General features: G+C 39.4%; 1 protein-coding gene across 1 annotated transcript in view; it reads right to left on the bottom strand.

Annotated features, from left to right (window-relative positions):
* Positions 1 to 14473, bottom strand: part of LOC115359229 (neuromedin-U receptor 1-like) — a 58667-nt gene extending 44194 nt beyond the window's left edge. Inside the window, exon 1 of the mRNA XM_030051591.1 lies at positions 13561 to 14473. Within this exon, the coding sequence (XP_029907451.1) occupies positions 13561 to 14473 (913 nt within the window). The remainder of the gene's footprint in view (positions 1 to 13560) is intronic.
* Between the last annotated feature and the right edge of the window lie 260 nt (positions 14474 to 14733).

The following is a 14733-nucleotide window of genomic DNA, read 5'->3' as shown; positions in this document are numbered from 1 at the left end:
GGGAAGGGGAACAGGACTCCCGCAACCAACCAGTGTCAGGGAGGTGGGCCTCACCTGCAGGGCAGCAAGGAGAAAAGGCACCAGAAGGAGAGAATGAAGGGAGCCCGAGTGACGAGACAAGGGAGAGGCGGGAGTGGCGGCCGGAGCGGCCAGAACAGCGAGAGATGCAGTAGCGAGCAGCAAATGATAGGAGCGGCAAGAGCTGTTGCGGAACTCGAGAGTCGCGAGGGGTTTCCCTGGACCAGGAGCAGCGAGTGGAAGACAGCGACTGAGCTGCAGTAGCATCCGCCAACGCCAGTTCACTTCAGCCTGGGTCGTAAGTTTATGACTGTGACCCAGGAAATACGTGAGTATTTGTTGGCGGCACGAAGTCCTGAAAGCTAGTTGCACGCACTCTGTTGTCCTAAGGACAAATACTCGTCCTGTATTCTCCTTTCTCCTCAGGGCATCTTGCCAACGCCAACGCCGTGGCACTAGGTCCGCAGAAAGCCCACAGTAGAGAAGACTTGTTGGGATAGCGCCCCATGGCTCGAGTATTTTATTGGGTTAGCCCTGGATTAACCCTGGGTTAGGGTTAGATAAACTGGAGGGTTTATTACTGTTTAACTATGTAAACGGCCCGGGGACGGGTGTTATATGTGCACTCAAAACTCAGGGGGACTTTCAATTAACAGGCTAGCGCTAAACTTACCATTTTTGTTAGATGAATTTCTCTCTTCACTCTCCAAGCAGTGGACAAAACACCAAATAGCCGCCTTCTCCGTCCAGGTCTTGACTAATGGCTCCCTTTGGATGATTAGATGAGGATGTCAAATGACGGCATAGTAACAGTCATTGATTGGATGAGAGTAACACATCGGAGGAGCACGGCTCCGGATTGGTAGATTGTTATGTCAGTCATTACTCTACAAAGTGGGTCAATTTGCGCCTTTTTTGATGCAGGACTGCCAGGTTGTCTACTATTGTACAATATAAACTCATTCCATAGTTTAAAAAAAATAAAACTTCTACAACTACTTATGAGATGAAAAAAATTTAAATTACGAGAAGATGTTGGCTTACAAGTTTTTGAGTTGAATACACTTTAGACAGTACCCTAAAAGAAAACTACAAGTTCACCAGATGGTTAATGAGAGAAGGCCTACTTCGAAAATGGATGAAATGCCCCTCTTGCTCTCATGCTATGAAGTTGAAACGGACCTACGACAAAAAGGAGGCAGCATGGTGAGTAGAACAACTAGACATGTGCCTTATTTATTAATTATCTGTGTGTAAGCATAGGGAAGCGTGCAGCATGCAGCCATCCAATTGTATCTGCTAGAATTCAGTGCCAAATCCTGTATTTTACGACAATGTTTTTAATACAGAAGCTATGAGTGCTGTAACATTATACACAATATACACTACTCACAAAAAGTTAGGGATATTGGGCTTTCGGGTGAAATTTCAGGATGAACCTAAAATGCATTATAACCTTTACAGGTGAACTTAATGTGACCTTCTGTAAACTTTTGAATGCACATGTCCAACTGTTCAGTGTTTCAGTACTTTTTGCACAAGTTGCTGTTCTCTAACAAGGAGTTTAACGGCAAAATTCACATCAGGTGTTTGATGCTCCAGCTCATCGAGGTCATATCATTACCTATCATTACCTCAAATGGAGTGGCCTGCACTTTCTCCAGACCTGAATCCCATAGAAAACCTATGGGATCAGCTGAGTCGCCGTGTAGAGGCTCGGAGCTCTGTACCCCAGAACCTCAATGTCCTGAGGGCCGCCCTTCAAGAAGAGTGGGATGCCATGCCTCAGCAGACAATAAGTCGACTTGTGAACAGCATGAGACGTCGTAGTCAAGCTGTAATTGATGCTCAAGGGCACATGACAAGTTATTGACACTGACATTTTTTGTTGTGGTATATCCACCACTGTTGTTGGCTTTTGTTTCAAGAAATTGTTTGAGATGAGGAAATCACCAGTGTATGCTTCTACTTAAATGCCCTACTTTCATGATATAATATCACTGTAGTGTGAACTTTTTATATTTTCCATAAATTTCACCCAAAAGCCAAATATCCCTAACTTTTTGTGAGTAGTGTATATAAGTCACATCTACAGTCACAATACAAATCACACACAGCTGCAAATTTATTTTTTTAAGTAAGCAACTGTTTATTTGGTGCTCATGTTTCCATGAAGTTCGACATGTGTACAACATTATATTATAACATCTGAAATTTTCTTTCATTTTTTTAAAAACAATTTTAGATCACATTCTGGGTCATATTGTTCACTCAACTCCTGCCACTCAATCAGCTTGGCTTTAAACTTGTACATAATCAGGGATTAATTGATTGCTATCACCTTTTTCATGCTGTGGCACAAAAGCACAAGTGGTGACAAGTAGAGTAGAGTAGACACAGCTAAATTTACTCAAATGAGTACAACTGCACCTTGTCCAATCCCAATCTTAGCTGTTTCAACACCTATGCGTAAATATCTATGTCCCCCTCTTCATCTTCATTTACGTTACATTTTTATTGAGTGAAATCAGGTTTTTATTTTTATAAATTAATCTTTGGATTTAATCAGGATTTGCCAAGATTCCTGTCACAAAGGGAAAACGGTTTCAAGGTCCATCCGAAGTGGCTCCATATTTGAAAAATCGCACATTCAACTGCAAACGTGGATGCGTTACATCTACAGGTGCGTGGTTTAACGTTGTATAATAACAAAAGCGATCAAAGACAAACTCTAATTTGGACCATAATGTTTTCTTTCAATATGCTCACTATACTGTTGGTTGGGATGGGTCCTATAAGAGCCAACACTTACAAGGCATGAGTATATAGAGTATATGGGAAGAATTCTGAATATCGGTCAAATTTATCAAGTATGTGTAATTGTATAAGTCCAATGTAGTACAAAGGTCTTGTAGAGTTTTAGGTTTTAGGTGGTTTTAGGTGGTTGTCTCAAAACAACTTAACTTTTCTAAACAGACACTTTACTGTGCTAATTTCAACATTATCCATTTTTTGTTTTTTCTTAAAACTCTTAAAAAATACAGCAGATTTCATTTGTTTTGGGGTTTTATTCAATTCCTCCCCTCATACAGGGAATGTTCTATACCCTACTTTGCTTTTGAGATTTGTTGTTTCAGGTTAAATACACTCTTATATTCAGGCTATGGGTATCTGCTGTGTCTGCAAATAGGACTGCAAATGAGAAATTATGGTTATAAAAAGACCAATGACAACTTAAGAAATTGGTTTTAACCACCCACTTCTAATTGTGTCATTGAAATATTATTCTGGTTGATCTATTACAGATTTGCCCAAGGCCTTCGACTGAGGCAAGTGGACATGCTGCAGGAAGGAATTACTCAGAGTTCTGCAACTCTGAGTAAACTTGCAGACAAGCTGCGGAGAGTTTGCAAATCAGGAATGAAAAGAATGAGAAGAAGAGGCAAGCAGACTGTTGGACAAAAAGCAGAGATTGTTATGATAGATGAAAGTAAATTTGGCCATAAAAGGAAAGTATGAAAATTACACTTGAGTATTACTTTGATGCCAGATACATGATTTTGTGACTAAAATGTGTATTTGATTAAGTCTGTGATAAACTACTGTCAGTAGAGCCAATATACATACATTTAAAACTTTTTGCCTGAGGTCGCTGGAGGTGTATCTCCTGCATCTTGAGAAGTAACTACTGCATTGTGGAATAAGATACATTGTAGTTCATTGGTGCAATCAAGGGGAATGTCGGTTTTAAGGAACTACATTATTCCTACACCTCGGAACAGTTCAATATTTGTAAACATGCACCAACACTCCAAAGCTAAAGATAACTTTAATTTTTGACTTATGATTTATTCTCTGCCATTTCCCACCATTATTGCAGAATCATTGTCCTCATTTTAAAATATTTGCTCCTGTGAATTTCAGTACAACAGAGGACGGGCAAGCAACAGGAGTTCCTGGGTGGTCGGAATGCTAGGGATTAAGGATGACAAGAGGAGACCCATTCTTAAGATTGTGCGTCACCGTTCAACCAGGCATCTCCTGCCTCTAATAAAGAAGCATGTTAGTCGTGGAAGCTGCGTCATTTCAGATGGGTGGAGGTTTTACCGTTGTCTTCAGGATGAAGGTTACAATCACCTGACTGTCAACCATCAAGATGTTTTTGTTGACCCTGTTACTGGTGCACATACACAAAACCTTGAGAGATTTGGGGGTATTTGCAAGTCAACTATCTGGAGACAAAGAGGGAACCGCACACAAAAACTGTTGAGGGATCACTTAGATGTAATTGAGTGGACTTATTGGCATGGAAACCATCACAGTAACGGGACACTTGGAATGCTTTTGCATGACATTAGGAAAAAATATCCAGCATGAAACCTGTCTGAAATGTCAAGTTGATATTTATACACTCAAAAACTCAAAATCTTACACAGAATATTTGTCTCTTTTCTAGTCTAAACCAATATCATTACAATTAAAATAAGACACATCGCCTAAAATTAACTTGTTTTTAGACAAATTTTCACTTGTTTCAAGCAAATTCTCACTTGAGATAAGTAGAAATATCTGTCTGTGGAGCAAGATACACTATATTACCAAAAGTATTTGCTCACCTGCCTTTACTCATACTATGAACTGAAGTGCCATCCAATTCCTAACCCATAGAGTTCAATATGATGTCGGTCCACCTTTTGCAGCTATTACAGCTTCAACTCTTCTGGGAAGACTGTCCACAAGGTTGAGGAGAGTGTTTATAGGAATTTTTGACCATTCTTCCAAAAGCGCATTGGTGAGGTCACACACTGATGTTGGTCGAGAAGGCCTGGCTCTCAGTCTCCGCTCTAATTCATCCCAAAGGTGTTCTATCGGGTTCAGGTCAGGACTCTGTGCAGGCCAGTCAAGTTCATCCACACCAGACTCTGTCATCCATGTCTTTATGGACCTTGCTTTGTGCACTGGTGCACAGTCATGTTGGAAGAGGAAGGGGCCCGCTCCAAACTGTTCCCACAAGGTTGGGAGCATGGAATTGTCCAAAATGTTTTGGTATCCTGAAGCATTCAAAGTTCCTTTCACTGGAACTAAGGGGCCAAGCCCAGCTCCTGAAAAACAACCCCACACCATAATTCCTCCTCCACCAAATTTCACAGTCGGCACAATGCAGTCTGAAATGTACCGTTCTCCTGGCAACCTCCAAACCCAGACTCGTCCATCAGATTGCCAGATGGAAAAGCGTGATTCATCACTCCAGAGAACGCGTCTCCACTGCTCTAGAGGCCAGTGGCGGCGTGCTTTACACCATTGCATCCGACGCTTTGCATTGCACGTGGTGATGTGTGGCTTGGCTGCAGCTGCTCGGCCATGGAAACCCATTCCATGAAGCTCTCTGCGTACTGTACTTGGGCTAATCTGAAGGTCACATGAAGTTTGTAGCTCTGTAGCAATTGACTGTGCAGAAAGTCGGCGACCTCTTTGCACTATGCGCTTCAGCATCCGCTGACCCCTCTCCGTCACTTTACGTGGCCTACCACTTCGTGTCTGAGTTGCTGTTGTTCCCAAACGCTTCCATTTTGTTATAATAGAGCTGACAGTTGACTGTGGAATATTTAGGAGCGAGGAAATTTCACGACTGGATTTGTTGCACAGGTGGCATCCTATGACAGTTCCACGCTGGAATTCACTGAGCTCCTGAGAGCGGCCCATTCTTTCACAAATGTCTTGTTTCACAGTCTGCATGCCTGAGTGCTTGATTTTATACACCTGTGGCCAGGCCAAGTGATTAGGACACCTGATTCTGATCATTTGAATGGGTGAGCGAATACTTTTGGTAATATAGTGTATTTTGCCTCATTACAAGCAAAAATATCTAGCTCCATGGACAGATATTTGTACTTATTTTAAGTGAGAATTTGCTTGAAACAAGTGAAAATCATCTAAAAAGATGATTTTTAGATGATGTGTCTTATCTTAAGTGTAATGGCATCTGTTTTGACTAGAAATAAGACAAATATTATCGGTAAGATTTTGAGTTTTTGAGACATTAAATGTACTGTTACCTCTGAGAAGAAGAGCATGAAGGCCAAATGTCAACGCCTCCACTTGTAGATGAAATATTAAGACATAAAGGCCATTTCCAGTCATAATCAATATTTGTCTCATAAATCAGGTCACTTGATTTTAAAATATGTCCCAGTGCTAATACGTGCACTTTTACTCAGCACTGTATTCTTGAACTGAATTGAAAATAAACGTCCACACGCTGCAGTTAGCTGTATGGATAGTATGAGATGAACTGATCATAGGTGACCTGATTTATGAGACAAACACTGATTAAACACTGATGACAAACACTGACTGGAAATGGCCTTTAAGTGAGCTGCTTTGTTCAGTTAAAATTGTTTCATTGTATTAGAAAAGTGAAATCAAAAGTGCAATGTTTGTACAGTTCAGTACATTTGCTATAACCTTTGACCTTTGAGTGTAATTTGAGCAAGTTCATGTTGAGCTGTGCAGGTTTTATATTTTTTGATATTGTGCATTTTTTTTTGTTTGTTTTGTTTTGTATTTTTCTAGGACCTGTACAGTATTACGAAACAGTATGACCTGCTTATATATTTAATAGTATATTGTATGACATATTTACATAAAGTGTTGAAATTTCAGGAATACCCCATTATCTGTAAGTTAAACGACACTGCAAGTTCGAGCCGTGATTTAATAAATGAGGTATTTGTACATGTCCTGTCTTCGTTATTCTACCATTGAATGAGAGGGAACCTATAGATAGATTTTTTTTTCAAAGGTGTAACCCATCACTTGTTTATTGTAGTAGTTATGTGCTGTAATATATTAACTAGTTGTGAAAAGGAGGCAACTTTAGATAAGGGAACATGTGTTGGTTAATAAGTGTTTAACTATTAGTGAATTAGTAATGATAAAGATGTCACTTTAGTATGGGGAACATATCCTAAGTAACAAAGACTTAATTTAGAGTTATTTGGACACTGTTAACATTTGTAGTTTTGTGTTTTATTAATCAAATCAAATCAAAACTTTATTTGTAGAGCACTTTTCATACATGAGATGTAGCACAAAGTGCTTTACATGTTAAAAACACCCCCTGTCCCCCCACCCCCACCCCAACCCCTAGACCCCCACCCCACGATTCTCTCTCACACACACACACACACGCGCACACATAATGTTTGTTTGGCTGAGTACAGAGGAACCAGGTCAGGAAGCGCTGCCATCTGCGCTGGGGGCTGCCCATGGCCCAGGCCGGAATGCCACAGCTCAGGGGCCCACCAAGCCACAGGTAGGCAGAGGACCCACGGCGCTGCAGCGGGGCACCGCCACAGAGCCATAGTAAGAACAGACCATATTCAGACCTTATGTAAGAACAGACCATATTCATTAAGTGGTATTAAGGGAGAATAACTATTCTCATGGTACTACCACCTTATAAAGTCCATACTAAGCAAAGCATGATGAGATCGTAATTCATATTCAACAACTTCCTTCCTTACTACCAATAAGCAATAATTCTGAGGTTATTGGGGGAAAACTCTTAATGGCTACCACTGGTTAATGGCTTACTGGTTGTATAATAAGGCCTTGCAGAATAAAGCATTAATAAGTACTTAATAATGACTAATTAAGAGCCAATATGTTACTAATTTGCATGCTAATAAGCAACTAATTAATGGCGAATAGGTGTACGTTAAAATAAAGTGTTACCCTTTTTTTTTTTTTTTACCATTTTAAAATCTGTAGTTTTATTTGTTTTAGTTTTTATAGTTTTTAAAAGGCCTTTTGCGGGCCTTCTGGTTTTACACTTAGAGTATTTACAGCAATGTCTAATTATGTTCCATGATGTCACACAGCCAATTTTCATTGCTGTGTGCAGGACAGATTGACTGCAGTTGCCGATCAACTTTGATCTGGACTGATAACACAACAGATAGGCTACTTATGTCTTTTCACAGGTTGCAGTGTGTTTATGCCCAGCACAGATTGGTGTTTTTCTTGAAATCCATGCTGGAGAGAGCACTGCTAACTCTCCAAAACCTTTCTGTTTCTGCTACTCACTGCTTTGGGACTGTACTGAGCAAATGTTACCTAAAACGTTAACTAATGTCAACTTTTACTGTATCTAATGGTCACTTCTTACAAATATCTTCCAAGTTGAAACTAAAAAAAAAAAAGTCATGAAGTTTCACAGTGTTGAGTCATATTTCAACAACACAGACAGCAAGCTGAACAAGCAACGTGACTTACATGGTTTGTTGCGGGACTGAGGCATCAAGTTCAGTGTTAGTACAATACTGTAACAGCTGCAACAACATAATTGCAACAACATAGTCTGGATATTATCTCAAACCCCATCGCATCTTTACATGTTATATATTTATTTCATTGAATGTTTGTAGTTTTTTAATACATATATCTACATAGTAGATATATGTATATTCTTTCGGTTGTCTCAGGCATATGTCTGTCTATTCTATGACCACTTGACGATGGCTTGACTTGATTAACTACATTTTACAGCTAAACTTTGCTCATGGAATGTGTACAGGATCCAGAATCTTATCAAACGGAAGAAAATTCTTAATCTTTTGAAGGAAAAGGTTCAAATAGCTTACAGGAGTCACACCTAAGTAATGTGCAACACCTAAAACTAAAAAGAGACTTTTTTATTCTTCCTTTACATTGAGGAGTAGAGGTGTTGCTATTTTAATTCATTCAAAGCCTTGCCCCTTACTTAAATGGGCAAGAGTAAAAAATTGGGACATTATGTTTTGAAAGAACATGAAAACTTGCAATTTATGGCCAGTGCCATGCAGAACCATGGGTTTCTGTCCTTTGAAATATTGAGGAAATGTCTGAAGCCACCATGTGTGAACACAAAGCCAGGGAGTGTGCTTATGGTGACTGCAGAGAATGCCACCACACTTTGTCATCTAATGCTGAAAACCAGGGGGGAAAAGAACATTTGTTTATCTCAGTGGCTCAGTGGATGACAGCAAATATCATGAAGGATGAGAAAATGGGAATAATCACAGGAAAAAGGGAAATAACGAGAGAGAGAGAGAGAGAGAGAGAGAGAGAGAGAGAGAGAGAGAGAGAGAGAGAGAACACTTTTTTTAAGCAACGGGCCATTAATGCAGTATTAACACATTTGTTCACATTTGTTCAGTTATCTGAAATCATTCCTTATAATGCTTAAGGGTTTCATTTTCTTTAATGAATAAATGATGTATTCTCTTCTACACTGTAAAAATTCTGAAGTTGAGAAAACTTAAAAATGTAAGGCAACCAGCTGCACAGCCTTTTAGAGTTTCTTCAACTTCTGGGGTTGTAAAGTTTAAACAACTTAAATTTGTGAGTTAGACTGCTTGTTTACTCAAACTGTTATGTCAAGCTGAAAAAACTCCAAATTACTATTGTGATGTACTAAATACATAGGTTAACTTTAGTTAACTTCTTAAGTTTAGCCAACTTGAAGTTGTTTGTTCAGTAAAATTATAATTACAGGTACACTGGACTGTATATGTCTTGTTGAGCTAACTTTTATTTAAACTCAAGATTTGCAGTTAATGCAACTTGGGTGCCCAGAAGTTCAGTAAACTCAAAAAGGATGTGCAGCTGGTTGCCTTGCATTTTTAAGTTAGCTTAATTTACTTACATAAACAGGTTTACACAAAAAAGCATGCTTTTAAGTTGGGATAACTACAACAGAACTGACTTCTGTATATGAGCATTCCACCTTAAGTCTGAAAGCTGCTGCTGGACCCTTCTCAGTAACAGACAAGAACACTCAAGAACACATAACTCGTTTTTTAATAACAATGAAAAACATTTGCTGTGACTGACTCAATAATTTTACTTTTTTTTTTTTTTTTTTTTTAAAGTGCTTTGTCAATAATTGTACAAGTACCTCTTTCTTTTTTGCACAATGATTTAAAATATTCTATCTCTTTAGGGGGAAAAAAAACATGACAAACCAGCACCAAAACTCACAAATTATAACAACTTCATTCATGTAACAACATTTCCTTTTAAAGGTTAAACATTACAGTCACAGAGATTTACTATATTTAGCAGATGTGCAAAGGTCTTTGAAATCACACAGTTCACAGAAAAAAGTGATATGCTCTTTAGGTTTAGAGGCCTGTTTGTGTGCTCTAGTGAGATGGGACTTCAGTGCACCAGCTGTCTTGAAAGTGCAGACGCAGTCTGTGTAGAGGCACGGCAGTGGCCAGAATCGCCCCTTGGCAATGTCGAAGTCTGTAATGCTTGAAGAGGACCTCTCGATCAGGGCGTGAAAACTTGCACTCCTTACCCTGCATTCAACTCCTAAAAATAGATCAAAACAACAAAATAGTTAAAACTGTACTCAAAAAAGGGTACATGACAAATTGAAATACATAGAATGTATTGTGATCAATATTCATTCAATCACAGATTTTTCTGTTTGTCTTATCTTTTTTTATGTATATTATATAATAATTGATAACACTATCAATTTTATGGCTGGCAGATTATACCTGCTGACAATATTATTGTTTCTGTTAATGTCTAGTTATCCATCAGAGTTAACTTGCAATTTAGTAATCAAACAGACCTAACAATTCAGCTACCAATGAATGAGCAGTAGTATGCCTGTGATAACACAGATTGAAAAATAAGCCGAAGTGATACCTCTTCTCTGAATAGACAAGCTAAGCCAGTGTGCTGCTGTTAGCCAGTGATCGATAAGTCGGTTTGGGGGAAAACTACATCAAAATAACTTACTCCCTGTTTTTCCTGCCTGCGGCACGCGTGAAAGCTAGAGGGGAGAGGAGAGCCGCACCAGAGCCGTGCGACACACGTAGGCAGTGTGGCCACTGCGACCCGGTGTATGGGTCATCAGTTTACACCGGTTTTCCCCAGAGACTAAGGTCAAAGCCCGGGGAAGTCGCCCCCTGCAGCTAGCTGGCTGGTGGCAGTTCTGTGGACCGTTGCGCTCCGACATACAGAGCTAGCAAACAAATGGATAGTTTCTGATTCACTGAATACGTCATGTAGCACGTCTTCGATTTTAACCGACAGGAAACTACAGAGAAGCTGTAACGTTAGCTGTTACAAAAGTAAATGTAGTTGACAACACTCACCTTATTCATGCATGTTCATGCCATAAACATAAAACCTCTCTGTTCTTCGTCTTTTATCCCATCTGTGGCACACATCTCCTTCGAAATCTAAAATGTGGCGTGAACAAGTGGGAGTGGGAGGCAGGTTATAGTTGTTTTGTTTTGTTTTGTTTTTTTCTTCTTCTTCTTCTTCTTCTTCTTCCGGGAAGTATTTTTCTTCTTCTTCTGTTGAGTTTTATGGCGGAAGTACATACAGTACAGGCCAAAAGTTTGGACACACCTTCTCATTCAATGCGTTTTCTTTATTTTCATGACTATTTACATTGTAGATTCTAACTGAAGGAATCAAAACTATGCATGAACACATGTGGAGTTATGTACTTAACAAAAAAAGGTGAAATAACTGAAAACATGTTATATATTCTAGTTTCTTCAAAATAGCCACCCTTTGCTCTGATTACTGCTTTGCACACTCTTGGCATTCTCTCCATGAGCTTCAAGAGGTAGTCACCTGAAATGGTTTTCACTTCACAGGTGTGCCTTATCAGGGTTAATTAGTGGAATTTCTTGCTTTATCAATGGGGTTGGGACCATCAGTTGTGTTGTGCAGAAGTCAGGTGACTACCTCTTAAAAAATACCTCTGGCTATTTTGAAGAAACTAGAATATAAAACATGTTTTCAGTTATTTCACCTTTTTTTGTTAAGTACATAACTCCACATGTGTTCATTCATAGTTTTGATTCCTTTGGTGAGAATCTACAATGTAAATAGTCATGAAAATAAAGAAAACGCATTGAATGAGAAGGTGTGTCCAAACTTTTGGCCTGTACTGTATTTTGTGGTATGCTCAAACATTGTCTGCTTAAAGTAAATTTATAAAAATAGCTGGAGCTTGACCAGCCTGCATTTCTAACAGCCTAAGATCTACTTAATACAATGAATATGAAGTTAAGTGTAAAATCTCAGCGTTTACTTTTGGAAAATGTGATGTCCTAAAGGCATTTTGATTTTGGCTCCAAGATATCTGAATGAAAATGGATTCTATGTTCTATGGGTAACAGGTAAGCAGTGGCATGGGATAACAGTCTTGGAGTTGCCTAAATTTGGTATGACTAGAAAGCTTAGATTTTTGTGTATTCAGTGAGCCAACTGTATTCATGTGTGATGATGATAGCTCCTGTAACAGCCATTTCATTGTAGTAAGACCGTTTTTGTTGTTGTTGTTGTTGTTTTTAACTTTACTATATAAAATGACCTATTGTGAGCTCATAGATGGTCACAGCCTCATGAAACTCTACAACCACAAACTAGACTAAGAGGATGTCTGGTTTTTCAGTTATAGAGACAATAATACCTTGAATGGGGGAGTTTCTGAGCAATTTCAAGACAGAAGTGCTCACCAAAAAATGCAATTATTGCAGAAATATCCAGATTTCAAAAGTTTTTAATATCTAAGTTTTGGATATATGTAGATAGTAGCCACAGAAGAGCTATTATTATTACAAAATGTGATTGGTTACAACTAAGCAGCAGCAGCTACTGACATGACACATTTCAGTTTACTTTTAGGTGCCTAAACCTAAACTTTCCCTAACCCTGACCAAGTGTTTTTTATGCATAAACCTAAGCTTTCCATAACCAAGTTGTTTGTATGTTTAAACGTAACCCCCCTTATAACCTAATATTTAAACGCAACCACACACTGCAAAAACGCAAAATCTTACCAAGATTATTTGTCTTATTTCAAGTCAAAATATCTCATTACACTTAAAATAAGACATGATCACCTCAGAAGTAAATTGTTTCTAGACAATTTTCACTTGTTTCAAGTGAAAATTTGCTTGTTTCATTGGCAAAATTTGCCAGTGGAAAAAGTGAAAATTCACTTGAAATAAGTGAAAATTAGCTAGAAACAAGAAACAAATTTTGCCAATGAAACAAGCAAATTTTCACTTGTTTCAAGCAAATTTTCACTTGAAACGAGAGACAATTGTCTAAAAACAAGTTCCTTCTGAGGTGATCATGTCTTATTTTAAGTGTAATGAGATATTTTGACTAGGAATAAGACATTTTTGACTTGAAATAAGACAAATAATCTTGGTAAGATTTTGAGTTTCTGCAGTGCATGACACTGGGCCTGGTGTGTCTCATCCAGACCCTGAACATAATGAGTTGTCAGCATTTGACACACACACCGGCTAATAATTTTCAATCACATTTGTTAATGAATCCATCTAAACATAGAGAGAGAGAGAGAGAGAGAGAGGGGAGAGAGAGAGAGAGAGAGAGAGAGAGACACTATCCTGACAAAAAATATTTTAACTGCATGCCAAAGAATGTAGGTGATTCAAAACCTGATACTTTTGACTTGATGGCTTAGAGAAATAGTAGAAGTTGGATACTCACACAACATTTTGGTGACCTGCTGACGACGGACCTTCTGCTGCTTTGTACGGATGTTACAGAAGCTGTGTTGTCCCAAGCCTGACTTTTCCTCCAGCGCCTGAATCATCATCTCCTGCTTCAGCTGCAGGCCAATGAGCATGTAGAGAACACTGATGGTGAGCATGGGCAGAACAAAAAATAGCAATGTGGTCACCTGAATGGTTAGGTTGTATATCCAACGTGGTTTCACTAACATACAGATGGCTGAGTCAGGGATCCCAACATCTGGGTTGCCATTTCCACCAGGACCAGAGAAGCGACTGGGCAAGATAGAGATCCCATGCAGACTTGTGTTGGGCATTGCACACAACACTGATAAGCCCCACACTGTAAGGATGATCCGCTTGGCATGAGTGCGTGTCACCACATACTTGGCACGCAGTGGGTGTACCACAGCAATGTAGCGCTCCACACTCAGTGCTGTTACATTGAGGATGGAAGCCAAGCAGACTGTCTCAAATAGAAAAGTTTTAAAGTAGCAGCCACCTTTTCCCAGTAGGAAAGGGTAGTTCTGCCACATCTCATAGAGCTCTAGTGGCATGCCAAGCAGCAGCACCAGCAGGTCTGACACAGCCAGGCTGAACAAATAGTAGTTGGTTGGTGTCCACATCACTTTGTTGCGTGCAATGACAGTGCATGTCAGCACATTACCAACTGCGCCCACCATGAAGATGAGCAGGTAGGTGAGGCAGACAGGGAGGAACACTGATGAGCGACGAGGTCCCAGATATTTCTCCAGATATTCTTCTTCAGTCAAACATGCATCATCCAGCCCGATGTGGCTGCCATTCATGCTAGAGGTCACATTACCACATTTCGCCCCTGCACAATTCCAGCCACCCTTCAGTTCAGAGGTGCAGTTGTAACTGGACATCATGCTGAGTTGTTTGTTCTTATCTGAAAAAAAAAAAAAAATAAATAAAAGATTGAACACTCATTAGTATCAAGGGGCCTTTTTTCCGCTCTAATCTGTCTGTTTGGCTGTTTGTTAGCAGGATATCTCATTAAGTTATGAATGGATTTGCACAAAACTTTGTGGAAAAGTTTAGTCACAAGCCAAGAGAAACCTGATGAACTTTTCATACTGATTGGTCAAAAGGGAGCATGGCAGTGGGAGCCACTGATCACAGAAAG

Source organism: Myripristis murdjan, chromosome 5 (genome assembly GCF_902150065.1).
Source record: "Myripristis murdjan chromosome 5, fMyrMur1.1, whole genome shotgun sequence".
NCBI lineage: Eukaryota > Metazoa > Chordata > Actinopteri > Holocentriformes > Holocentridae > Myripristis > Myripristis murdjan.
This window is presented reverse-complemented; position numbering and strand designations above follow the sequence as displayed.